Source organism: Gobius niger (genome assembly GCF_951799975.1).
Source record: "Gobius niger genome assembly, chromosome: 15".
Lineage (NCBI taxonomy): Eukaryota > Metazoa > Chordata > Actinopteri > Gobiiformes > Gobiidae > Gobius > Gobius niger.
In genome coordinates, this window is record NC_136866.1 from 13638707 (window position 1) to 13664304 (window position 25598).

A 25598-nucleotide genomic window follows, 5' to 3' on the forward strand; every position below is an offset into this window, starting at 1 on the left:
TATTTATTTTAATTTCAATTGTCCAGGTATCTCCGCTCTCTGGTCGAGACCATCTTGATTTACCAACATTTCAAAAAGCCGGGCACAGAGCAGCCAGCGCCGAAACAAGAAATGGTGGACTTCTGGATGGACTTTCTAGTGGAGGCCACAAAAAAGGACGTCTCCTCTGTCAGATTCCCTGTATGAGCCTTCTATAACGCCAACATTTGATACATTATTGCATGTGAAAAGCACAACACAGTGGTAACCTTTTTGGATGTGTCCAGGTGCTAATATTGGAGCCCACTAAAGTATACCAGCCCTCTTATCTGTCCATTAACAAAGACGTAGAGGACAACACTGTGTCCATCTGGCATGTGGCTCCTGATGATAAGGTAAAACTAACTCTTCAGCTGCAGAATTAGTTTTATGCATTGCTAAGATACTGCCTTTTTTTCTATGTGTCTACCACACACTCTTTTCTAGCATTAGTGGTTTCTTGTTTCCTCTCTGTATTGCACAGTATTGATCTTTTCCTCTCCTAAGTACTTTGATGCTTACCCACACATAAAAGGTTGTGGTTACTCACTGGAAATGGATCCTTATAAATGTGCAACATCAGCACTGTGGGCTGATAAAGAGCATATACTCAAAATATGGACTTTTAGTAGACGACTATGAGAAGGGTTTCCGCGGGGCATTAAAAAACATTATTTGTCATTAAATGAATTTTGCCAAAATGAAGACCTTATCATTAACCCTGTGTAAGCTCACCACAACGACAGCTACTAATAACACATTTTGAGTGGATATTTTGTGCGTACTTTGTAGTAGAAAGTGCATACCATCAGTAGCCTATTACAACAATATTTCTACAGCTACCACTTTTGTTTTCACACTATTACTAATTATTTTTCCATTGCTCTAATAACCATCTCCAATCTTTAATCATGGTCTGATGCCTCATGTGCCTGTGCTGGGCCCCCGTCCCTGAGGTCTAAATGTTGTGACTGGTTGTGATTGTTCTCTCTGCAGCACAAAGGGATCCATGAGTGGAACTTCAGTGCCACTTCGGTGCGAGGCGTCAGGTCAGTGCTGTTTGTTTAATCACTCGGTAATGTCACTCTGACTCTGGAGAGGGCACGGTTGGTAGCCCACACCAACGGTTTAAGTGGGTGGTTAGTTTTTAGATTGCAAAATTGCAGACCCTAACGATGATATGGTATTGACAAGTATACACTAATACCGAGGCCATTTTCATTATCTATAAATTATTGCAAATTTTGTTACCCCACCTTGAAAATAAGCACTACACAGGAGCTCCTTTTTCATCTAAAAACTACACATATATAAAAAGTAAAAATACATCTAGCATTTCATCCAGGGCTCTCTGTCGCTGCATCATCAAACCACACTGTGCACAGCAGGAACAGAAGCACTGGCAGGCCTTTGATTATGCACCAGGACACATGCAACATTTATCAAGGACAGCTGAGAGGAAAAGATCTGCTCACATTAAGTCCACGCGAAGGAGAAAGAATAAGCATGGATCATTTTTAATGCCATACTTACAATATAGTACTTACACTACTATGTAACCCATGAGCATATGCACCATCTTAACTGTAGAAAAACTCAATCTTTTCTAGACTGTTTGTACTTCATGATCATTGGTGACGACTACACTACTGCACCAAAGTATATTGATCAATATTTCATGCTTTTCAGGATACGTGGAATATTGTATTGCATATTGGCATCCGTGGTTTATATAGTTCTTTTGGTTGTGTAAGTCGGTCGTTATTGCACAAGCACCACTGCTCCTCTCTCCCCTGTCTCCCCTCGTGTCTTGGAGGACTTCAGGCTCAGAGCTGGAGGGTTGTGCTCAGGCGTTTCCATGGGAACCACTCTGGTCTATTCTCCCACTCAGCTGCACACTGTCAGCGGGACACAATGCTTCCCAACGCAAGAACACCACCAATGCTTTTCCCGTGTGCGTCCACAGCTACGGCCTCGGCTTGTCCACAAATACAAGTTTTGGAAGAAGTGTTCTATTGTCTATTGTGTTTCAGACACCAAAGTTATATAACTTTTGATTCAAATGCAATTTCAGTTAGAACAGATGTGTCCTTCGAGTGTACGGCTGACATTTCATTTGTTTAATTCTTTTCCATCTATTGTCTGGAGTCTGTTGAAGTTAGTCTGTGTGAAAAACTGTTTACTTCCTGTTAAACTTTGATGTCAGATCACTTCCTGAGTCTCAATCCTCTCTTTATTTCTAGTCTTGGCGCTGACACAAACAGTACACTGAATCACTGTGGTTGCGTTTCTGCGATAATGTTAATGTTTAACTCAATCCAGCGTAATTGTTTTACAGTATCTCCAAGTTCGATGAGCGCAGTGCCTTCCTGTACGTCCTTCATAATGCCGAGGACTTCCAGATCTACTTCTGCACTGAAATGCACTGCAAAAGGTTAGTCATCTCTGCTGTGCCATTATGAAACACTTTACAGTCCGTAACACTGGTACGTCTAATGCTAGAGGCTTTTAGTCAGCAGAGCTGCCTGAATGCAAAGTTTATGCGCAGTTGTAGAAGTTTCCTCCTCAGAAAATAAGAGCGACAGCTCTGTTCCCTGAATAAATAGACACGTGTCTTGATTAGGACTGGGTACCGTTAAATGATACAATTAAAAAAAGGTTAAGGTTCTACCGGTATCGACAAAATAAAAGTATCAAAAGCAGGTATCGAAAATCTCATATCTTTTGATTCAAGTTTTGATGCTGTTGGACAGAATTAAACAAAGTGACTTGGTTGTTTCATCTCAAATAAATGTTTTTTCCCCAAAATGTTTTCCCCAATTTTTATTTATATTTTTCCTTTCCAATTTTTCCCTTATTTCTGCTCATTTTTTTAACCAATATTTTCCCTATTTCCCCCCATTTTTACCCATTTTTTTCTTTATATTTTTTCCTCCGTTTTCTCCTCCTTCCTTTTTTTTTAACACACTTTCTCCAAGTGTTCTCTATTCCCCCCCCCCCCCCAAATTATTCCCATTTTTCACACATTTCTTGACATTGGAGGTGAACCTGATATAGCAAATGTGCAGATCTTCCACACATTGTTGTTCTGTTTTCTGGTTCGAGACGACAAATATTTTAGTATAGGTATCGAAAACTAAGTATCGTTGAAGTACTGGTATTGGTTCTGGTACTTTTATACATCATAGTTGGCCTATTCCAGGGAAAACACTTAAATGTGTGTGATGAGATTTGCAGGGTCACAAATTACACGGCAATCCGGATGGAAAAGGTTGCGAGCTCAAAGCAGAAAGTTGTCTTGCCTGTAATCGGAAAAGCTTTTTACAGAACTCCATGTTTTTTGACGTCTTCTTCTCCTCTCCACTTAAACTCGGCTCCATCACGCAGCTGTGAAATCTTGCACCTTCACTTCATCGGGAACACGCACACACACACACACCTGTACACCTCTCTCCTGTGCAGAACGTGACACTTCTGAGCCACCGAGCACTTCTGGTCCTATTATGTGGAGAATGAGCATAGACGTGACTCATCCCAACTGCCAATGCCCTGCAATTTACCGTTGGATACTCCGAAGAGGAGGGAGAGAGGTGACAGAGAAGGTTCAAGATGGATGCCGGATGTTTTTCTGACAGAGCTGTATTGAGCGACAACTGTTTGAATGTGCTGTCAAAAAACTGTCGAATGATATCTGCAAAATGATGTCGAAATTGTTGTTTGGAAGATTATCTTAGCAAAATAACAGTGTGAGCCTGTTAACCTCTTAACCCTCAACTGAAAGCACATTTTTGTCATTACCCAAAAAAGTGACAAAAAATTGGACGAAATGGATAAAAGTGTGACAAAAAAGTGACTAAAAAGTGACGACAAATGTGTCAAAATGTGACAAAAACACAACAAAAAAGCTGCATAACAGTGATGGAAAAAGTGGCAAAAATGCAATGAAAAAAAAAAGAGTCAAAATAGTGACGACAACACGGCAACAACGCGAGAAAAAAAGATTTTTTTAGATCAGTTTTGTTGGTCTTAGCTTTCAAATGAGGTGTTACGCTGGCCTATAGCTCTCCAGTCAAGAAAGATTTTGGGTAAGGCCGGTCGAACTGGGGTAAATGCCCTTGGTTAAGGTGGGGGTTAAAGGAATAGGCCACCGTTTTTACATACTAAGATATGTTCTTACCTAACCTTAGCCGTCTGGTCTTTGTCCGTGCGCTCTGTCACGCAAACGGAGCACATACGCAGCCTCTCCCACATGTCATATAGCTCCAAAAAAGCTCACGATAGAAGCCACCAAGCTCTTCCACGTGTTCCCTATTTAAATAAAGTTACGTGAAGTGTTTTCATGCGAAGTATATTTACACAGAAATGTAACATGTCGATTTTATAAGCAGATAAAAAGGGGTACTATATTGTGAGGCGTAATGATACGAGGAGCACAACGTCCGCGCAGTAACTCCTAAAGACTTCCCCCGCTCACTTCCGTCAATAGAAGCTGCGTGACTTGTAGAGAGCCTTTTACAACAAGCAGAAAATATATTTTCGGAAAGTGCTCGTGCATTCCTACCTCATGGTAGAGGTCCTGAGTCCTGTGTCGTCGTCCGGGGTGAGTTGGAAATCTGTGAAACATTACTACACTATATACTTTCTGCTTGTTATCACAGCCCGGCACGATGCACGTAAAAGGCATTGTTCACAAGTTATCGACGCTTCTTCAACTGTTCTCTGCTAGCTCTCTACAAGTCACGCAGCTTCTATTGACGAAAGTGAGCGGGGGGAAGTCTTTAGGAGTTACTGCGCGAACGTTGTGCTCCTCGTATCATTACGCCTCACAATATAGTGCCCCTTTTTCTGCTTATAAAATCGACATGTAACATTTCTGTGTAAATATACTTCGCATGAAAACACTTCACGTAACTTTATTTAAATAGGGAACACGTGGAAGAGCTTGGTGGCTTCTATCGTGAGCTTTTTTGGAGCTATGTGACATGTGGGAGAGGCTGCGTATGTGCTCCGTTTGCGTGACAGAGCGCACGGACAAAGACCAGACGGGTATATATTAACTGGTCTAAGGTTAGGTAAGAACATATCTCAGTATGTAAAAACGGTGGCCTATTCCTTTAAGAGGGTTAAGAAATAATCATTTTAAAATATTGTTACTTGGCATCATTTCAGGAAATTTATTGTGTTCAGTCTAAAATACATGAAATGCAAAATTATCATGTTAAAAATATTGACTTGAAATCCTTTCACGACCCTCTCCTCAGTGTCCCATGACCCGACACCCTCAAGTGTCTTGCCCAAGGACATAAAGCACAAGGTTATTCTTAGAGCAGGTGCATAGGAGCGTAGGGAGGAGCCATGAGTTTACTTTTGCATTTAAGACAGTGTGTGTCTTTAATTCAAATAAATATATATTATTAATATTATTATTAGACATTGTGGGGAAACAAGTTCTTTACATGAGACGATCAAGTGCAAAAAGCTGCATGGCCAGTCTAGTCTCAGCAGCAGCAGCAGACAGAGGAATGCAGTGTGTTGGACGATGACAAACTGTGATTCCCCCTGAGAGCGAGGCAGCAGTGGTAAAGGTCACATATTGTAGACAGGAGCGTGGGAGGTACCCGCATAAACAAGCTAATGGCACTGAAGCCTTTTGTACCAAAACACAAACTTAAAACTGATCTTTATCGTCTGACATTTTAGCATTTCAAGCAGCTCACACAGTTCATAATGTCACAAAAGTACAGGCACAGAAACATTTTCTTTGAAGGTGACTCATCGTCTTGTGGCGTCATGTTCAATCCATTATCTCTGGACTTGGCTGTGTACTTTGTGTCAGTGGTTTTCAGACTTTTCACGCCACAGTCTAACTCTTAAAATATACCAAGAGGTCAAGATCAAATTAGGACTTCACGTTCAAGTCCCAAGTAGTTAGTTGGTCATGAGGGTCAAGCAGGTCCAGTCGAGTCATGACAAACCGCCACTGTCTTTTGCTCAAATAAATGTGTTGAATAAGCATTAAATAAGCAAAAAAGCTCAATTATGATTAAAAACAACCCAATAACAGTCATTTTAAAAGACTCAAGTAGTGATTATGCTTTTTCTGTTCATAAATATTAAAATATTGTTTCCTGGGAAAAGCTCGCAACCCACTGAAAACGGTTTTGTGACCGGACCCACCAGTTGAGAACCACTGTACTCAAGTATAAAGTCAATCATCTCACATTATTGATGCACACTACAGTAGTATAATAATTTGTCTGTGGCTTCCATTGCAGATTCTGTGACCTGGTTAACAGCATCGCGGAGGAGGCTTGGAGAGGTCCTGAGGAAGGGGACTGTGATGGTGACGCCTTAGAGGTGAAAACACTAAACACAGCATTCATTACATTTGACAGCGCGGCTTACTGTAGGCTGAAAATGCTTGGAGTAGCAGAGTGGTTAGCTCCTTTCCAGATTCAATCTTTGGCCACAGTCTCTCTCTGAATGCAATCGACCCAACCAGGGGGCAAGGATGCTTTGTTGCCTTCTGGGAACCAGCGAAAAAGAAACTCTAAATCTCAGTGGGATGATAAAGGTCAAAAAAATAATGTCACTATACTATAAAACGAGCTATTTGATTGGTAATAATTCAGTCTCTTCATTAATTACAACCCATTGTTCACCTCACAATCAAACCACTGATTGCATCTGTCTGATTATTTGAGCTGAATTGTTTTTTTTTTAGCAAATCCAGCTGATCAGTGCTCGCTGCTTTTCTTTGATGATGATTTGAAGCCTTTTCAATCCCATTCATCACAGCCAGCATTATAAGAGTGCCTCTGAACGCACGCAGCAGTAGGGAGCCACCTGCGACACCTGCCGCTGCGTTGGCCCTCCCTCTGCTGAAAGGAACAGCTAATTACCCAGACCCGCGCCCTATTTTTACTCCCAACACTGTAGCTCCCGTCAGGTGTCGAACAGGTTCGCAACGCAGGTGGCTTTTTGTGTGAAGCTTTGATGCAATACTCCTCTTTCTCCATTTGCCTTGCCCTTTCCTGTTTCTATAGGTGATGGAGTCAGTTTTGTGCTGCGCTCTGTTACAGAAAAGTTAGAACTCAGTGTGAAATGTAAAACAATAAAGAGAGAGACTATATTAGACAGGACAGTGCAGGGTGAAAGGGGGTGAACAGCAATGACACCCCCAAACGTGCTGTAGCCGTGAACCATGATTAATAATTTTAGCTCTAACTTGACTCAAGAAGTTTGGGCCAATAGACAGAAAAACATTATATTGACTAAATAAATGTAATATACAGAATATATACGCGCATAAGTGAGGTCTAAAAATTTGCTTAATGATTGGCCATGTTGAAGGACCAGAATGACACATTTGTTTGTTTGTAAAATATCTGCCAAGGGGAGGAAGTTGAAGGGTTTGCTGATGCAAAGGAGGTCCCGCAGGACACTGTTCTTTTATTACACTGCACCAATGGGCTACTTAATGAAGGCCATTTTCCCGGCTTAGGTGTATTTGTTATGATTTTTTTTTCAGTATGATTATGAGTATGATGAGCATGGCGAGCGCTTGGTCCTGGGGAAAGGCACATTCGGAGTGGTCTACGCTGGACGGGACCTCAGTAACCAGGTCCGACTGGCCATCAAGGAGATCCCTGAGAGAGACAGCAGGTCAGACTCTAAAAAAACCACATATAGAACTAAATGAGAGCCTTGCGTGAGCCACTCCTGGGCCCCGTGTCACAATTTGAGAGACACTTTTAATTAATTAATAAGCATCTAGTCACTGGATTTTCTCGCTCATTGAACTGCTCAGCACTTAGTTATTGCTGCTTGTTAGCGGAGGGGGTGCTGTCGTACACGCTGCTGTCCCCCCCAGTCTTTGAAATCCCACCACTGACGGCTGGAAAACACAAAGCCACTTGTGGATCCACCCACTCCTCCCCGAGCTGTCTCCGGCTCAAGGACTTCTCCAGCACAGTTTGTTCCCTGCAGAGCCCTTCAGAGCGAAGCATGTGGGCAAAATGTTCAATTACTGCACAAGTGGGTTGAACAACAGCGCGTCTGGCATGACAGTGACGCGGTGAAATTGTTGCAGGGGTGCCAAATTAACCCATCATCGTAAAAATAGATAAAAATAAAAAAGGCCTGCCTTATGTACAGTATGCACTCTTTGGGATATGTTTCACTCATGCTCTTTCTTATATATAATCCTCCCTTTACCCAAGCTTCGGACTGGCTGACTTCGGTGTGTTTACCCATGATTTTGTACAAAAAAAAAAAAAAACATTCTGCACACGTAGGCGTATCCAGATTTTTTGTACTGAGGTGGTCCAGTGGAGGCTTCTTATTCTTGAGTTGCAACAGGACCAGCCCATGTCTTTAAAATGAAATGCACTGGGAGATAAATGACATTGTATTGATTTGACCTACTGCACTCACTATTGTTTCATAGCCAAGGGAAATAACCTGCAAGAGATGGCCCGTTGCAGGAGATTATTGCTTAAAACTATATCTAGTATACAGTATATCACTGGATACAGTATATCACTGGTTCTCAAACATTTTACACCAAATACCTCTCCTAGATCAAGACTAAACGGGGAAATATTACAACCCGCTTAGCCGTAATTTAGTCCAATCTCGGTACCATGGCTGCATTACCAAAGCAATCTCTAATGAAAAGGAATAAAGTTTTAAGTTGCAGATGATCCTAAGTACCAACCTGAAGAAACCAAAATACCACTGTTTAAGAACCACTGAAATAAGAAATGACACAACCTCATTTTAACCATAGTTTGCACCATTATACAGTGGCATGTCCCGGTCACTCCCCTGGACATGCCCCACCCAAAATGGCTCAGTACCAAGTTACTTTAAATTTTACTTATATCACCAAATGATGACAAATATGGGGAAACTGTCATAGGTACACATTTATGCATGCAGGTTGACCAGAATACAGAATAAAAACTTAGGCTGGCTCTCTGCAACCCTCTGCCATCCAAGTGACAAAAAGTCTGGATACACCTCTGGCCATGCATTTACACGTTGTTCTGCTGTCATGGCAGATACTCTCAGCCACTTCACGAGGAAATCGCTCTCCATAAACACTTGAAGCACAAGAACATTGTGCAGTACCTGGGCTCCATCAGTGAGAACGGCTTCATCAAGATCTTCATGGAGCAAGTGCCCGGAGGTCAGACAACATGTTTTTACATTTATAGCAAAAAGGAGTCTTTTTTTTGAATGTGCAGTGTGTAGTAGCAGTAGCAGTGCTTGCAGTAGTATGCATAGTAACTGTAGTAATAGCTGTGGTGGTCATGCCAAATATTATTTTAAAGTGCCCGCAGAAGTACAAGTCACACAAAACTGACTTTACTCGACTAATCGCTCAAGAATCTCAGATAACAGAGGCTGTATTGATTATTGTCGGACTTTGCTCTGCTGCACAGGAAGCCTCTCTGCACTGCTGCGCTCTAAGTGGGGCCCTCTCAAAAACAACGAGCCCACCATCGGCTTCTACACCCGGCAAATCCTGGAGGGGCTCAAGTACCTGCACGACAACCAGATCGCACACAGAGACATCAAGGTGATTCACAAAATTCGTCTGCCCATATATTCATTTCAAAACAAAATGACTAGTAAAATCCCTGCCATACACCATGTTTCCTCTGATACGTGCATCTCTGCCTTGTTGTCTTTTCTCAGTGCCACTCTCTCTCATGTCTTGATTGAATTCTTAAAAGTATGATTTAAATTGCCTCTTAGCTTAAACTATTTTTGCGGTGAAAAAGAGGAAAACAACTTCTACAGAAACCCAACACTGAGTAGAGTGTCACCCAAAAGCTGTCATACTGTTTGACTGACAGGTGAACTCCACAGGGAGCCAGACTACATAAACTACCAACTATTAGCAATAACTATGTCAAAAGCAACCTGAAATAATATTTTGGACGGCTCTCAGAAACCAGGAAATACATTAAAATACATTGTTCAGACATTAAATACACTGTTTAATATTAAAAGTATCCATTTTGTAGCATATTTTATGAGACAAAAGGAAAGTTGCTGCATTGTATTTAAGTGGGCAATGGCTGGATTAGTGGTTTGTTTGGAAAATGTCCCCTTTTTTTTTTTTTTTTTTAAATCAAGGCCATGGTTGAAGTTTGCAAAGAAAGCCCCTTGTCAATAATACTTACATCCTCATTTACATCTTAAGAGTAATAGATTATTGTGACTAAGTGAAGAGGGTCAAACTGTAATAAATGAGTCCAACAAGTGCCATAATATAGTTTTGTGTTCCTGCACTTTGCAGCATGCTGTCTGATGGCACAATTTTATTGCTAAGATAACTATCAAATGCAGTAGGGTCAAGAAGATTTATCAAAATTATATCAACATTGCAACACAGCAGTGTGGCAATTGTTTTTGATAATATTTTCCTGTCTCCATGGGATTGTTGTGTGTACAAAACCTGCTCCCTCCACTATTAATGTGATTCTTGGTATTGGTTTAGGACTTCATGCTTCAGTCCTTTCTCAAAAGCAAATGCTCTTGGATGTGTTTTAAAAATCTCATTACAAGCTGATGGCAGTCCCAAATTGTACAGGCCTACAAACAAGAAACAATAATAAGTTATAAGTTAATAAGTTATAATAATAACTCTTGATGAGTATAGGAATTCATTTTGAAAATACCGCATGATCTGACCATAGTCACGCAAAACATGCAAAAACTTGCCCTCTTGTTCCTCACACATTGCCCTACCTGTGTGCATACCAGAACAAAGGCGAGATCAATGCATTTTTAATTTTCACCATCTCTCCACAGGGCGACAACGTTCTCATCAACACCTACAGCGGCGTCCTGAAGATCTCGGACTTTGGCACGTCCAAAAGACTGGCCGGGATCAACCCCTGCACTGAGACCTTCACAGGTACACACTGACCTACTGCCTCCAATTACACAAGGCCCAATTCATCCAGACTGTATTTAGAGTAAATGCTTTTCTGGGCGAGCACTGCGGATTCACAGACAGGAATAACCACGAGAGGTTTATCATTTAAACTCTGGGAATCGAAGGCAGGAGTGCTAACCTACTGTATGTCTACGAGCTCACAGTGCAACACATGACTTTTGGCCGTCCCCCTCAGAGCATTTATACATTTCCTCTTTTAAACCCTGTGACGGTGGCTGGGTTTGGCTCGTGTGTTTGTGGTCAGTTTTAATGGCTCCACCGCCGCAGCCAATGGCGTCTTGGTCTGACGTATTTAGGCCTAATACTGGGAGTTACCCTTTCTGTGTGTGACAGAGAAAGCACTAGGCTACTCCTACCATGGCTTTTTATAGCCCAGCCCCACTATAAATGTGCGACTTTCCTGTTTTAGCTCAGCACACTCTGGGAAGCACACAGTGGAGGGCTATTTATAGAACAAAAGGGTTCTTTGAGTGGTGCGCTGAAACTTGCAGACTGAGTGGAGATTATCTGATGACACAGGAGGCCCTGCGCTGCCGCTCTGTAAAGACTTAAGCCTCGACAAAGATTAGGCGCTCACACACATTGACATTAGAAAAAGGATGTCATGGTTTTAGAAAGCAAGACATTTGTTTTATAATTAGGTTTTCATTGAGCTTTTTATCTTCAGTATTTAGTTTGTGTCTCTGTTACGCATCATTCAGGGTTTTTTTTTTCCAAAATGGACACATCATAGTATTGGTATTTCATTTCATAATAAAGTATGCAGTGGGGAAACAAGCAAAAGTATTTCTCTGTGTAAAAAAATCTCTGGACTTATGCTCTGCTGGCAAAGACAGAAGCGGTTTAAACAAGTGAAACAAAAGAACAATGTTGCTCGCCACTAGCAAGACATGGTTGGTAGTGGAGGAAGTTTGAGCCCTGAAATGATAAGACCGAACTTATCAGGTGTGGGCTGGTGTTTTGAGATAATGAGAAGGGAACATTTTGTGTTTTGATGAGGAAACATTTTGGCTAGATTTAAATATAATGGGTCCTTTAAATCCTGCTGTTTGAAATATTTGAGTTTAAAGTGTTTTTTTCGTAGTTAAGTTTCCATTCTTTTTTATCAATGAATAGCGAGAAATTAACTTGTGTTCTTGTCTCTGTAGGCACACTACAGTACATGGCTCCTGAAATCATTGACAAGGGTCCTCGGGGCTACGGTAAACCTGCAGACATCTGGTCTCTGGGATGCACCATCATTGAGATGGCCACCGGCAGACCGCCCTTCTACGAGCTGGGGGAGCCACAGGCCGCCATGTTCAAGGTGAGACCCTTCACCCTCTGCACACTGGAGAAAAATAGTAAGGAATGATATAATGGTATTGGTTTATGTGTTGGCTGCTGTCAGCTAACATAGGTCACCCAGATTACTTCCTCTATTGCTTGAATGAGTGTATAGGCCCTCAACCTGGTTAAGATCTAGTGGAACTGGGAATTCCAAATACTATGTCCAAGGGTGCAGACAATTTACCTAAGTACTGTATTTAAATTCAATTTTTGAGGACCTGTTCTTTACTTTATTATTTTTGTTGAACCTTTTACTTTAACTACTACACTGCATATGATACTTTCTACTCCACTACATTTCTATAAAGGTAAATTTGGTTTGTTTATTTTAAAAGCCAAACAATGCATACTCCAAAACAATAGAGGGCGCTGTGCAGATATAGTATTATGCTATTTTTATAACACTTCAATGGATTTGTACTTTCGAGGTATTTTCTGTAAATACTTAGGTATTTCAATTAAAGGTGCACTATGCAAATGTGTGTACATGTACTCCTGTTACAGAAGACGTACAGGGTTTTGGTGGTTTCCCCTCTTTATGAAAGGCCGTGTGAGTGTGTCATGCGCTCCTGCACCACGGTGATTGGGGGCACCGGGGGAGTGGTTTACACATTAGTTGACATGCTCACCTGAGCTGTGTGTAGTGTTTGTGCTGGGCCTGCATCCTGGCGGTGGGGTGAGCTTGGGAGAGAATCGCTTTGTTGACTGTAATCGCATCACATCACAAGAAAGTCGAGGTATTGTTTGGCATCCATAACATCATCGCTCGGAGTAAGTGCTTGTTTCCTATGCTACGATCTGGAGTAATCAACCCTCGTAAAATTCACTTGCCTCAGCCTATTGGAGTAAGTACCACAATAGTGGTACTTGGCGTGAAAGTTTGAGAAACATCTTAGTAAGTAGTAAAAGATTGTGACGGATTGTCTGTGTCGTGATTGATGGTTTGTAGTGTCGGCTTGAGAGGGCACTCAGACTCTGCTTTACAAATGGACCATGTTTTTTTGCCACTCTCGAGCAAAACCAGTCTTTTTTTTTACACCCAAGGACACCGTGTACAGGGCTGTCAGCAGTCTGTACAGACAGGCTGCTCACCACATGAATATTGCATTACAATTTTCTGTGTTTGAAAACCAGTACATGTTCTGTGAACCATTTAGGATCCATATATTAGAATAACAAAAGGCACAAATAACTGTACCGAATGTCAAACGACGGAATACATGTTAGATTAGGACACCCACCTGCTTCAAAACAGCCTCTCTTTTATACACATGCAATATTGAAAGCATGCACCATTGAAGTATGCACCTGCTGCTGCACGGTTTTGACTACAAATATTTTCCCATACACACACACACACACACACACACACACACACACACACACACACACACACACACACACACAGTTGTTTCAACACAAAACAACACAGCTCTCCGGCGTAGCCCTTTCCAGGCTGTGTGCTCGTCCAGTTTGTCAGCACACCCCGGCTTTGTTTGAAACCATAATTGATCTATTTGCCTCGTCCTGCTGTTTATTTGCTTAGCTCTCTTCACCCTGTGAAGGCCATTAGGGATGTTATTAGGACCTGTCTGAAAGTGTTAAATATGTGAGTTTCCATCTGGTGTTAAATTAAAAACAAACTTAAGTTGAGAGTAAATCCTCCTTGTAGACGAACAAAAACACTGATCACAGGTTTTGTTTCATACATGCTGTATTTTTTTTCTTTGTTTTTACATTCTGGAGGGGCCACAGTTCATTACCTGTCTTCTAGTGTGCAATGATATTACTGTTTTGGTAATACTGTAGGTTTGCAGCAAGTGTATGAGGTAGTGTTTTGTTGTTGGTGTTTTTTTCTATCTATCTATCTATCTATCTATCTATCTATCTATCTATCTATCTATCTATCTATCTATCTATCTATCTATCTATCTATCTATCTATCTATCTATCTATCTAATTTACATGAAAGCCATTTAAATGAAATTTTACATTATATACACAAATAAGAGTTAATTGTTTACCTTTTTATTTGAAAATGAAGATAGATTCTGTTGATTCTGTTGCTAAACCTTTATATCTGGGTTGGAGATTTTTAGGATTGTTGTATTTTGTTAATGTATTTCTTTGTTCTCAAAACGCTATTTTTCCTCATCACTCATGTCTAAAGAATGTCTGCGGGAGAAACATGTCTCTGCCTAATCTTGAGCTAACATTCCTCCACAACTAGAGAGCAAATTTCTAACATACCTGTTATTGCGAGTTCAACTACTGCCCTTTTGCCTAAAGTCACTTTTCTTTCCTTGACCATTGTCTGTCAAATCTAAACTTGTCACTGATTTGAAAACTTTTAATTCATATTGATTGAAAATACATTGAATAAATCTAAACATAAATTTACATGCAGACATCTTGCTTATCACTTACAGGCCTGAAGACTGACTTAATCAAAAAGTGATGAAATAACGTCAACTAGCGTCCAGGATTTCTCATCTATATGTGTGTTGTGTGCAGGTGGGCATGTTTAAGATCCACCCGGAGATCCCCGAGTCTATGTCTCAAGAGGCCAAGGCCTTCATCCTGCGTTGCTTTGAGCCTGACCCGGACCGACGCGCCACAGCCACCGACCTGCTCAGCGACCAGTTCCTCACAGTCACCAGCCGCAAGAAGAAGAACAAGAGCAGCCTCAGTGGTGCGTATAAACCGCCATAAGTACATTTAATGAATCGGGTTTCATTTGTCCTCAGCCTGTTAAATTGGCAGTTCATTCAATTATTCATATCTCGAAAAAATCAAAACTGCTGGAAATTAAGTAGTACAGTTGTTCTTCCAGTAAGTAGTATTTTGCAACATTTCTATCTTTTGTAACCAAATGAACACATCCAGTACGATGATTTGAGTTGACGCCACATTGACCCATTACTGAAGTTGCTTCTCGCCAATCTTTTTTTTTTTTTTCTCTAAATATCAAACATATAATGGCACATTTCCAGTATATTTCCTGATTTAGTTGCAAAAGAAAGCGAAAGTCATGGAAGAAAAGGCTGCCGCGTCATGATTCCAGGAAACTGTTGCAAGACGTTGTACTTTGCTCACACATGTCTTTGTTGTTTTTGTCCCTTTTCCAGCTCCTTCATCTGGGTCAGGTAAGGTGCTTTCTGTTTATTCAGACAGCTACAGAACAGACTCAAAATCTAATCTAATCATATTTTTGCCTGTAGTCACCTGCTGCCTCACACATTACCTTTTCTAAGAAACATATTGCACAACAACGTTTTTCATTTTCATGGAATTGCCAAATGATATTTCAGTGTTCTGTTTGTTTCTTTAGTGCTTCCTCTTTCTGGGTTCTGCTTCCAGTAGCTCAGGGATTTAACGGCTTTTTGTGTTGTTTTCGCTCTTTTTAAGTCAGTCCTCTTCAATGTCATGACTCAGCTCTATCTGTCAAAAGTAGTTACATCTGTTTCATCATTATCCAATATTAAGCAGGGTTTAAGCCCATGTAGAACATTTGTACCAAACTGCCTTGTGCCTGTTTTCAGACTTAATACAATGGATTATCTTCTCCTTTCAAAAAGAAAAATCTGAGGGAAAAAAATACACAGTGACATGATTATTCAGACCCTTCACATGAACAGCCGACTCATCCCAGTGCAGTCAATCATAGTTATACTGTGTGCTTCAGAGTACCTGCGCAGTATCTCTCTGCCGGTGCCCGTGGTGGTGGAGGACACCAGCAGCAGCAGCGAATACGGCTCCGTCTCCCCTGACAACGACCTCCACACCAACCCCTTCAACTTCAAACCCAGCGCCAAGTGCTTCAGCGAGAGGGACGTCAAGGGCCCGCGCTCCCTTTTTCTCAGGTGTGTTAAACACCGGCAGCACGCAATGCACAAAGGCGGACAGCTGTGTTTTAGTTCAAAACTGGACTTGAATAAGCAAAACCTAATGTTTTGTATCTTCTAAAATATACTTTCTGACCCAACACAAGTCGAACTTTTATGATCTGGGGTTGTTACAGTTGGTCAGGTCTAGGTTCAGCAACACGGAGATGACAATGAGAGGTTCAGGGAGCATGAGAAATCATTTTCACACAAACAATGTGTGATGGACTTTAGATAGACCATAGATTAGAGAGACAGATTTTTGAGGGGAGCCAGGCAGTGTATATAAATGAGAAAACATGATTGATCCCTTTCTGTGAACTATCTATCAGTGGTATATAAATGAAGTATCCTCAAAGCATAAGAATCAGATTATTTTGTAAAAGAAGCTCATGTGGGGAAAAAAGTAAAGAACCCTGCTCTGAAGTAACTTGTTTACCTTAATAAATCATTGTTGTAGTCCTTCTGGGGGTAATACAAGTGTTAATGGGATTGGGAGGGTCTTTCATCTCCCCCTGGTGTCTCTGCCAGAAAACCACAATTGCAACTTCGCTGCTTACAGGTCGGAGGCCTCAATACACACTAGTAGAATCACGAAGAAGAAGCTAACAGGCTCACAGGCAAAGCTAACTGCGGGTTAGCGCCACTTAAACAGTATTTACAGCCAAGTTTGGGTGAAGAAATTATGTCCATTGTGTATTTGGATGTACAATATCCCTCTCTCCCTTGGTCTTTTCTGTCAGCGTAGTATTTGCTCTCACAGACAATTAATGAGTAAAAAAAACGCAACATGCTATGACACCTGCAGTGGCGCTTATGGTCTCTAGGGACATGAGTTACTTAGTTCTGCTTTAAAAAATTGGAATAGATTTTATTGCCATTGTGAGTAAAGGTACATTCACAAACTAGGAAATTGTTGTTGTTGGCTATTATGCAACATGTAACATTAACTAGTAATAATTAAGTAAAATTAGCTAAACTAAACAAAATAGCTAAATACACACAATATACATGTTGTGACACACAGCGGCCTGAATGTTTGATTTAATAATGCACTGAAAGCTGCAGGTGTGAGGTGAATAACCACATAGTGCAAATGGCAGGTAATGGGTCATTTACTGTTCATGAGCCTGATACAGCATTAGCTGCATTACCTGGACAAAATGATAGATGATGTGAAAATGAGTGGTTGGTGGTTTTGGAAGGTGTGCAGATTGGCAGCCTGGCTTCTGTCAGAGAGAGGAGCAATGAAAGAAATTCTGAATGAAAACGCGTATCGGGCATTTGCATGGGTCCATTGAAATTATGTGTATGAACATTTTTGTCCAGCATTCCCGTGGAGAATTTCGAGGACCACAGCGCCCCTCCCTCTCCCGATGAGAAAGACTCGGGCTTCTTCCTGCTCCGAAAGGACAGCGAGAGGAGGGCCACGCTGCACCACATTCTTACTGAGGACCGGGACAAAGTGGTGGCCAACCTAATGGACGCGCTCACACAGGTAGAGCAAGCTCGGCATTCATATACACAACAGTGCGTTATATTCAGTTACTGGTGATGCTTTAACGGCACGCGTTGTCTCATCCTTAGGGATCAGAGGAGACCAAACTGAAGCCACAGAACATCTCCACCCTGGTGTCCAGTTTGGCAGACTTTGTGCGGATGGCGGACAGGAAAATCATCGCCAGCACATTGTCTCAACTCAAGCTGGAGCTGGACTTTGACAGCACGGCAATCAGTCAGCTGCAGGTGGTTCTTTTCGGCTTCCAGGACGCTGTAAGTTTCCGCTTTTATACCCGCTCTTATAGCAATTTATAACAATAGGCGTGTTATTAAATTGAAATAACCTTGTATTTTAATCTATTCTGACACAACTGAGTCATCTGGAAGTAAATTGCAGGTGGAGATGGCATAAGAGAGCAATTGGCTTTTTATGATGTGCACTTAATAATGTAAATGTGTGCATCTAGAGCGCCCCCTGTTGCTCAGACAACATACAGCAAACAATAAATAACTACCGGTAGAGAACACATTTATGTCTGTCTATACAGTGGGGAAAAAAAGTATTTGGTCAAAATCCAATAGAATGTCTATGTGAAACTGACCAAATACTTTTTTTTCCCACTGTATCTGTTATTATACAAATAAACAATCCTTCCGTTGCTGATGTCGCCAAAACAAGCTCAGGAATTATGAAATGCAACTTTCCTGATAAATATTCCTCTGATCTTTAGGTGAACAAAGTGTTGAGAAACCACAACATCAAGCCTCACTGGATGTTCGCTCTGGACAACATCATCCGTAAAGCAGTGCAGACCGCCATCACTATCCTGGTGCCAGGTAAAGTCCAGGCCTCAGGGGCAAAGCAGGGCTAAATACATTAGCTGCTCAATATGGGTCTGTGGAGAGAAACACATCTGAGTGGAGGGTGTTCTAATAACAGGCCTTCATATGATGTCGTTTAAAGAAGAATTTTATATTATATTGTTGAATGAATAATATGAGACAAAGGTACATACAAATGTTCATTACATTCAACACATCATGAACTGCAATTGCATCAGGACACAAGATGAAAAATAAAAAATAAAAAATGTGGGGTGACATATTGCACACCAGAGATCTTACTGCATACATTCACTCTGTGGTTCAGTCTGTTATTATCTTTCACAGACAGGCCATCAAAGCAACAAATAAAAGAAAAGGTCAACAGACTTTCAATAAAGGAATTATCAAAATGTCTTGGAATATTTGCCAAAGCAGTAAAAGAGTTCATCTATTATCTTAATAATTTCCCAGTTGATAAAATGCTAGTAAATGGAAAAAAAAAAAAAGTAGAATATTGAAATGATTGGTTTTCATTTCCATTGGATAGAAGTAGCTTGGCAACAGAACCCGAGCCTGGTCTGTGTAAAGAATCCTTGTCCATGTTAGTGAGTCTCTTTTTGCCTGTACAGAGCTGAGGCCTCACTTCAGCCTGGCGTCAGAGAGTGATCCTGCGGACCAGGACGATGTAGAGGATGACCCTGTGCCGGGCCGGTCCCAGTCCCACCATCAGAGCCGTGACGGTCCAGTCGCCCCCAACGACGACACCATCGCCCCTAACGACGACACCGTGGTGACCTCTGGAGTTAGCACCCTCAGCTCTACGATGTCACACGAGTCCCACGCCGCCCAGCGCTCAGTCAGCATGGAGCTGGGCCGGATGAAACTGGAGACCAACAGGTAAAAAAAACCTTAAAGTCGACAATACTTTAGAAGGCTTAGAAACCTGCTTTTAGGCTACTCTGCATTCATATTCTGTTTTTAGAACTTAAATTGATGTCTATGGAGGGAAACGGATCTTACTGTACTACAAAAGAAATAGTTCTGTGGAGAGAATTTTGAAACACTGATTTGTCTGGGTTTTAAAGATAAAGCCATAATCAATACGTGTGCTTTCTGCTGTGCAGGTTGCTGGAGCAGTTACTGGAGAAGGAGCGAGAGTACCAGGCCATACTTCAACAGGTGCTGGAGGAGAGAGAGCAGGAGATACGACTCCTCAAGCTGAGATCAGAGCCCACAGGTAGCTATTGTACATACGAGAGCACAGTTGTGGAAACTCAATCTGTCTTCATGTTTATGTGCGCGGAGGAGTTGCCAAGTTGAACCCTGAGCGTGCTGTTGGAAGTCATTTAGCAAAACGTTTCAACAAACTACTTTACAGAACACAAGGCTAGGCTGTGTATTGTTATCCTGTTGTTAACCTAGGGCGTTTTATGAAGGCTTATTAATCATTACATCAAAGCGCAATTAATCATGATTCATCAAATTTCAAAAATGTGATTCACATGATTTAAAAGATGAATGGGTTAGAAGCAGCACATCTAAAGAACATCAGGGCTTGGTCAATGCAGCACACTGTTGTCCTACTATTGAGTTTTTGTGGTCTGGTTTGTAAAATAGGAAGTGGTTCAGAAAATAAAAGCGCTCTTCTCTCTCAGATGTGACCACATCCTCGGACGCGCAGGAGGGACCAAAAAGCCACAACGCTGAGATACAGCAAGACACGGAGCTGACCAAATGGCTGCGGCTTTCGGGGGCCGACCAGGACTCCATAGACAAGGTGAGATGGGCTTTTATTTTGAAATGCGGCTACAGTATGTTTATTTCAATTATTTTACTGGAGCCATTAATGCGGTCTGATGTTGCAGATCGTGAACGAGCAGTACACACTGAATGACATCCTCCTTGATGTGACCAGAGATGATCTGAAGAGTTTAAGACTGAGGTAAACTAAAGTGACATGAGTGTGTGGCAACAGTTTCACTTCAACATATTGGGGCCATAAAAAGCAGACATGCCCCTCCATGCATCACAAATACAGAAGTACAACTTTTTCTGAAAGAGCATGTTTTATTCATTCATACACACAACATCATGTGTGCAAGTGTTTCAAAGCAACAAAAAAATAAAACAGTTAATTGGTTGTATTCCGAACACACATAATTACTCAGTTATTTGCCATTGAATTATAATTATCTGTTATAAAAAACAGAAAAATGGAACACAGATTTGAATGCATCACGCACAATCCGTGTACCTTTCGATCATTAGTTATTCCGTTTCAAAATAAAATCAGAAAAACTAATTATGTGGTTGTTTTATTGTATTTCCATTTTCTAAATTAAATTGGAAAGGCAAAAAATTCTAAATAAAATATTGACCCATTTCTTTGCAATGCAGTGGAAACAAACTCTGCTAAAACAACTTCCGTTATTTTGTTCACTTCTGCTTCGGTTTGATTTGCTGCTGGAAATGATGAGTAACTTTCTCTCTGCCTCTCTCTCCCTCGCGCAAGAGGGAAACAAAAACAAACTTAAGCAAAAGAGGTCGAGCTTCAACGCGATCTCCTCTGTAACCGTTGTTTATTATGTCATTAGGACTTTTATTTCTCAAACTCGTTACGGCTCACTTTGAGCTCCTCGTGGAGCAGCAGCAGCAGCAGCTGAGGTGACCGGGGCGGAGGAGGAGGCAGTGGGCGGTGATGTCGCTTCGGAGGCGCCCAAGAGCGGAGCTGAGCGAACAGGAGGAAGATGTGAGTGTCGGGGCGACTGCACCCGCCTCACTCACGGACTCCACGCGCCTTTTTCTCTCCCATGGCCCGGGAGAGCTGGTGCCCCCCCCCCCCCCCCTCTATAATAACGCATGTGCCCTCTCCTCCCGGCGCCTGCAGCTGCATTTCCCCGTGTTCGCGCTGCTTTCCGCCGGCTTCAGTGTCGCTGCCACAGGGCCAGGACCGCACGACTTGCAAAAAATATCAAACATGTTTGAAAACCTTGTGACCGTGCGATTTTCACTCGTACGTTCGTCGTGAGCAGCTATTCGTGGCTCGTAGCCCCCTGTATGACAGAGACGCACAGTGTCTGCCCAGCTTTTTAAGGTCGTTTTCCAAGCAGAATCTCCTCACGGATATTTCTGAACAACCATTCCCTCCGTGGTAATAATGTATAATGTAATGCATAATTAAAAATATGTAATAATATAAAGCATCTCTGATCTCTGCATGTGTTGCCCAATTTTTAAAAAGTATCTGCATAAAACTTTCCAAACAAGTGTAGGAGCGGCTCTGAGCTGAGGTCTCTTCTCACTTCCGGTGTCGAAAACAATAATAAAACGAAATAATAGTAACGTCATCATTTTGGAGGGAATTAAAAACAACTAGAATCAAAACAAACACACTGACATTGACGTATACAAGATTTCTTTTTCTAATTCAAGTTTAGAAAGGGAAAAAAACAAAAAAACAAATGGAAATGTTGTTTTTCTGATTTTATTTTGAAACGGAATAACTAATGATCGAAAGGTACACGGATTACGCACACACGTTTGTGACAACTAATACTAACCTCCTCATTCAACATAAAGTCATTCTTATAACACAGCTTATTGACAGCTCTAATTATCACCAAGAGGGTTTTTCTGCAGAACTGGGGGTCAAAACAATCAATAAACATAACACAGTGGACCAACTTGCTTCTTCAACACACTTCACTCTCCCAAATGACAGTAGATCATGATGACATCACGTCCTTTAACAGAACCTGGGCTCCCTGCATTCACTACATAAACAGTCCATAAAAAAATAGAATGCCACATACGTTCCTATAACTCTAAATCAGGGGTGTCAACTCATTTTGGGTCGCGGGCCGAAATTCAGCTCCCATGGCGGGTCGCGGGCCACATATAATAGAGAAAATGTTTCCAATAAATGAATAATAATAAGCTGTGATTTGATCAAAGCCCCAACTTGACAGCCTGTGTCACAAGTTCCTGAAAGTGCAGTAGTCATTATTCATTCACTTGGTGGTGGTAAACTTTTATTGAAGCCACAGCCGCCCTGGGGCAGACTGTCCATTTACCACATGGCTATATAATGTGTATAATATAATATATATAATATCCTGAGCTCTTATTATGTCAGTGCCCTCTGCTGGACACGTGTGGAACTCTATCCTTTTTTTAAATTTAATGCCCCCTAGTGGCTAGAATGAGCATTCTGGTTATTCTTTAAAAATTCATAACTCCGCACAGGAATGGGCTAGAGACTTACTTTTTTTTTTTTTTACATACTCTGGAATTTATGCTCTACAGGGCAGGGGCCGGATTAAATCATCCGGCCCGCGGGCCGTATGTTTGACACCCCTGCTCTAAATACAACCACATACCCACTCAACAATACTCTACAGCCACATACACGTTTTAATCTACACCCAGATGATCACTCACCCCCCTATTAACACAATTGTATAATAAAAAAAATATACCCTGCCAACAGATCGTCTGGCTTCTTTTAATGAACCAGGACTCAAATAATCCTATTTCGGTGAACACAAACTAAAAAAGGCAAAGCAGGAGGTGGACTGATGCTTGGAGGGCAACCTCTTCTGGCAACACACAGATCAGGACACAGAAAAAAAAACGTACACAAAATAATTATTGGTAATATTGGTAGTGATTCTAATATTGATCATATTAATAACAAATAAAAACTAGAAAATATATTTAAATATAAGGAGTGGGTAATGACGCTATACTATCCCGCATGTATTGAGGTCAGCAACAGCATCAATGATATTGAGCTACATTTTAGTTTAGAATATGCACACACACACACTTACACATCATACTGATGATGCATTCATGTGCTCTCGTAATTATGGTGAATACCACTTGCCGAGTAGAAAACTGGGAGATAATTTTGATGCCCGAGTTCCCTAGATGAGATCACCTTTGACCTTTCAACACAACAGCGAGCAGCAAAATTATTTTTTATGTCGTAAAGCTGATTGTTATGAAGCTTTTAGCTTTTTAGCTTCTCAATTTTAATATTGTCTCTTTTTCCACTTATTGTCATGTAAAAAATAAACAGAGCCAAACTTTATATGTTTTTTTCGATCAAAGTGGATACAAACAAGCAGTAGTTCAGCAGTTTGTAGATTACTGTCTCACGTAGATGTATTAGTGTATAGTGTATTGGTGTGTGTGTGTGTTTCTTTTTTATGTTTTACTTTACTACAACACAGAAGCACTTGAACACAATGCACTCGTAATTTCCGCTTCACTACTGAAAAGGATCATCTTTACCAGATTACATGAAGGCAGCCTTACAGACACATTCACACTCAGATATTCAAGACAGGAAAATACCATCCCTCTTTGTTATTTTTATTGTTAATTATTGACCCCCTCCACCCCTTTCCTGTCCTGCAGAACACATGTAAATATTGTGCAATTGTGTTTTTGTTTTATTGTCACGGTGTTACTTAAATAACGAAATATTATTTGTTATATCAGATTATTTTCTTTAATTATAGTTAGACTCAATAACTTGCAATAAATAAACATAAAAAATGTGATCAGATCCAGTGTTTGCTGCACTTACTGTTTGTAAGCCAAGCGAATTTCGCCCTCTAGCGGTCATAAATGACACAACATCACATTGTGGTTTTTCTGGGTTTTTTTTTTTTTTACAGAAGAAGCAGGTGGAACATACAGAAATGTAGTTGTTCTATCGCTTTAAAGTTGAATTATTTTACTTTAAAATATCATCCCTGTAATCAAACACACACCTAGTGCTATGGGCACACACAGGTAAAGAAATAACGAATCTCTCCATCTTTCCCAGAGGCGGGATCCTGTGCAGACTGTGGAAGGCCATCACAGAGCACAGACAGAAGCCCTCCTGAAGCCTTACTTTGTTGGGGACACCATCAGAGCAGCTCATCCTCTTTACCTCAATATATAATCAGTCAATCAGAAAAAAACGAAACAAAAAGACTGGACGAGCTTGTCTGTGCGGCCTCCTAACTTTACTGAGAACCCGCTTTGGAGTATTTTACTGTTTAAAGAAGAAAAAAGAGGTCATTTTAAAGATATATTAAAGTGCAGATGTATTTTTGTTATGGCAGATTCTTGTTACAGAACTATATTTAGTGACAGCACAAACTCGTGTCTTTACAAAATGTTTACAAAACTGTGGGACTGACGGTATTTAACAAGCCTGAGATAGGACTTACACACTGATCAGCCATGGCGTTTGGACCCACATGATGAATATAACAGTTTTAAGGCAGTCATTACTGAACCAGCCGCTTTTCAGCGATTCCAAGCACAGGTCTACATAATTCACGTGCCACGATCAAGGGACGATCAGTATTTAGCAGAGGTCATAATGTAATGGCTGATCAGTGCACGCCTACGTTGTCATTACGTTTTCACTACATTATTTTATTTTATTTAATCTGAAGGATCCTGACACATGGTCTTTTATTTACAACTTATTTAATTTTGTCACACATGCAAAACGAACATTTTGTATTTTGCATCATTATGTAAATATACTCTGTAATATTTTATGTGAACAACTTTTGTTTCTTGACAATGTATTGATTATGCTCCCTGATTAACAACCATGTGAACATTAATTTGTGTAATTAAATATTTGTAAAGTGTCTCAATCATATGGAAATGTTGAAGCCATTTTACTTCTCCATTTACACGCGTGTTTTGTTGGTATCTTGCTCATGCCGTGATTTGAGCATGTTTATGTCATGCAAAAATATTGATCATCCTGGAGAAGCCTTTACATTTTGACCACATTGTGATGTTTAGAAGAAATCTGTGCATTGTTTTGTATCAAACTGAAAAAGCGTGTAAATAAATAAAAATGCCCATCCCAACCTAATCCTGTTGTGTTCGTGTTCATGTAAAAGAATGGTTTGGAAGATGTTAATTTACGTAAAACAGTCATGGTGTATTTTTGGCCGCTCTCCAAAATACTTTACTGCGTATAGGCGAAGGCCTGATTTGGAGGGGTTCTCCTCGCTCCTTTACCTCCATCTGTGACGTCAGCA

General features: G+C 40.9%; 1 protein-coding gene across 1 annotated transcript in view; it reads left to right on the forward strand.

Annotated features, from left to right (window-relative positions):
* Nucleotides 1-25412, forward strand: part of map3k5 (mitogen-activated protein kinase kinase kinase 5) — a 55884-nt gene extending 30472 nt beyond the window's left edge. Inside the window, exons 10-30 of the mRNA XM_079571979.1 lie at nt 27-180; nt 267-374; nt 1015-1067; nt 2357-2452; nt 6294-6375; nt 7550-7683; nt 9084-9211; nt 9468-9604; nt 10846-10951; nt 12142-12299; nt 14837-15014; nt 15451-15468; nt 16008-16185; nt 17536-17704; nt 17794-17979; nt 18438-18543; nt 19161-19428; nt 19656-19768; nt 20187-20308; nt 20397-20473; nt 24371-25412. Coding sequence (XP_079428105.1) covers nt 27-180; nt 267-374; nt 1015-1067; nt 2357-2452; nt 6294-6375; nt 7550-7683; nt 9084-9211; nt 9468-9604; nt 10846-10951; nt 12142-12299; nt 14837-15014; nt 15451-15468; nt 16008-16185; nt 17536-17704; nt 17794-17979; nt 18438-18543; nt 19161-19428; nt 19656-19768; nt 20187-20308; nt 20397-20473; nt 24371-24431 — 2632 coding nt within the window. The 3' untranslated portion in view covers nt 24432-25412. The remainder of the gene's footprint in view (nt 1-26; nt 181-266; nt 375-1014; nt 1068-2356; nt 2453-6293; nt 6376-7549; nt 7684-9083; nt 9212-9467; nt 9605-10845; nt 10952-12141; nt 12300-14836; nt 15015-15450; nt 15469-16007; nt 16186-17535; nt 17705-17793; nt 17980-18437; nt 18544-19160; nt 19429-19655; nt 19769-20186; nt 20309-20396; nt 20474-24370) is intronic.
* Nucleotides 25413-25598: the final 186 nt, after the last annotated feature.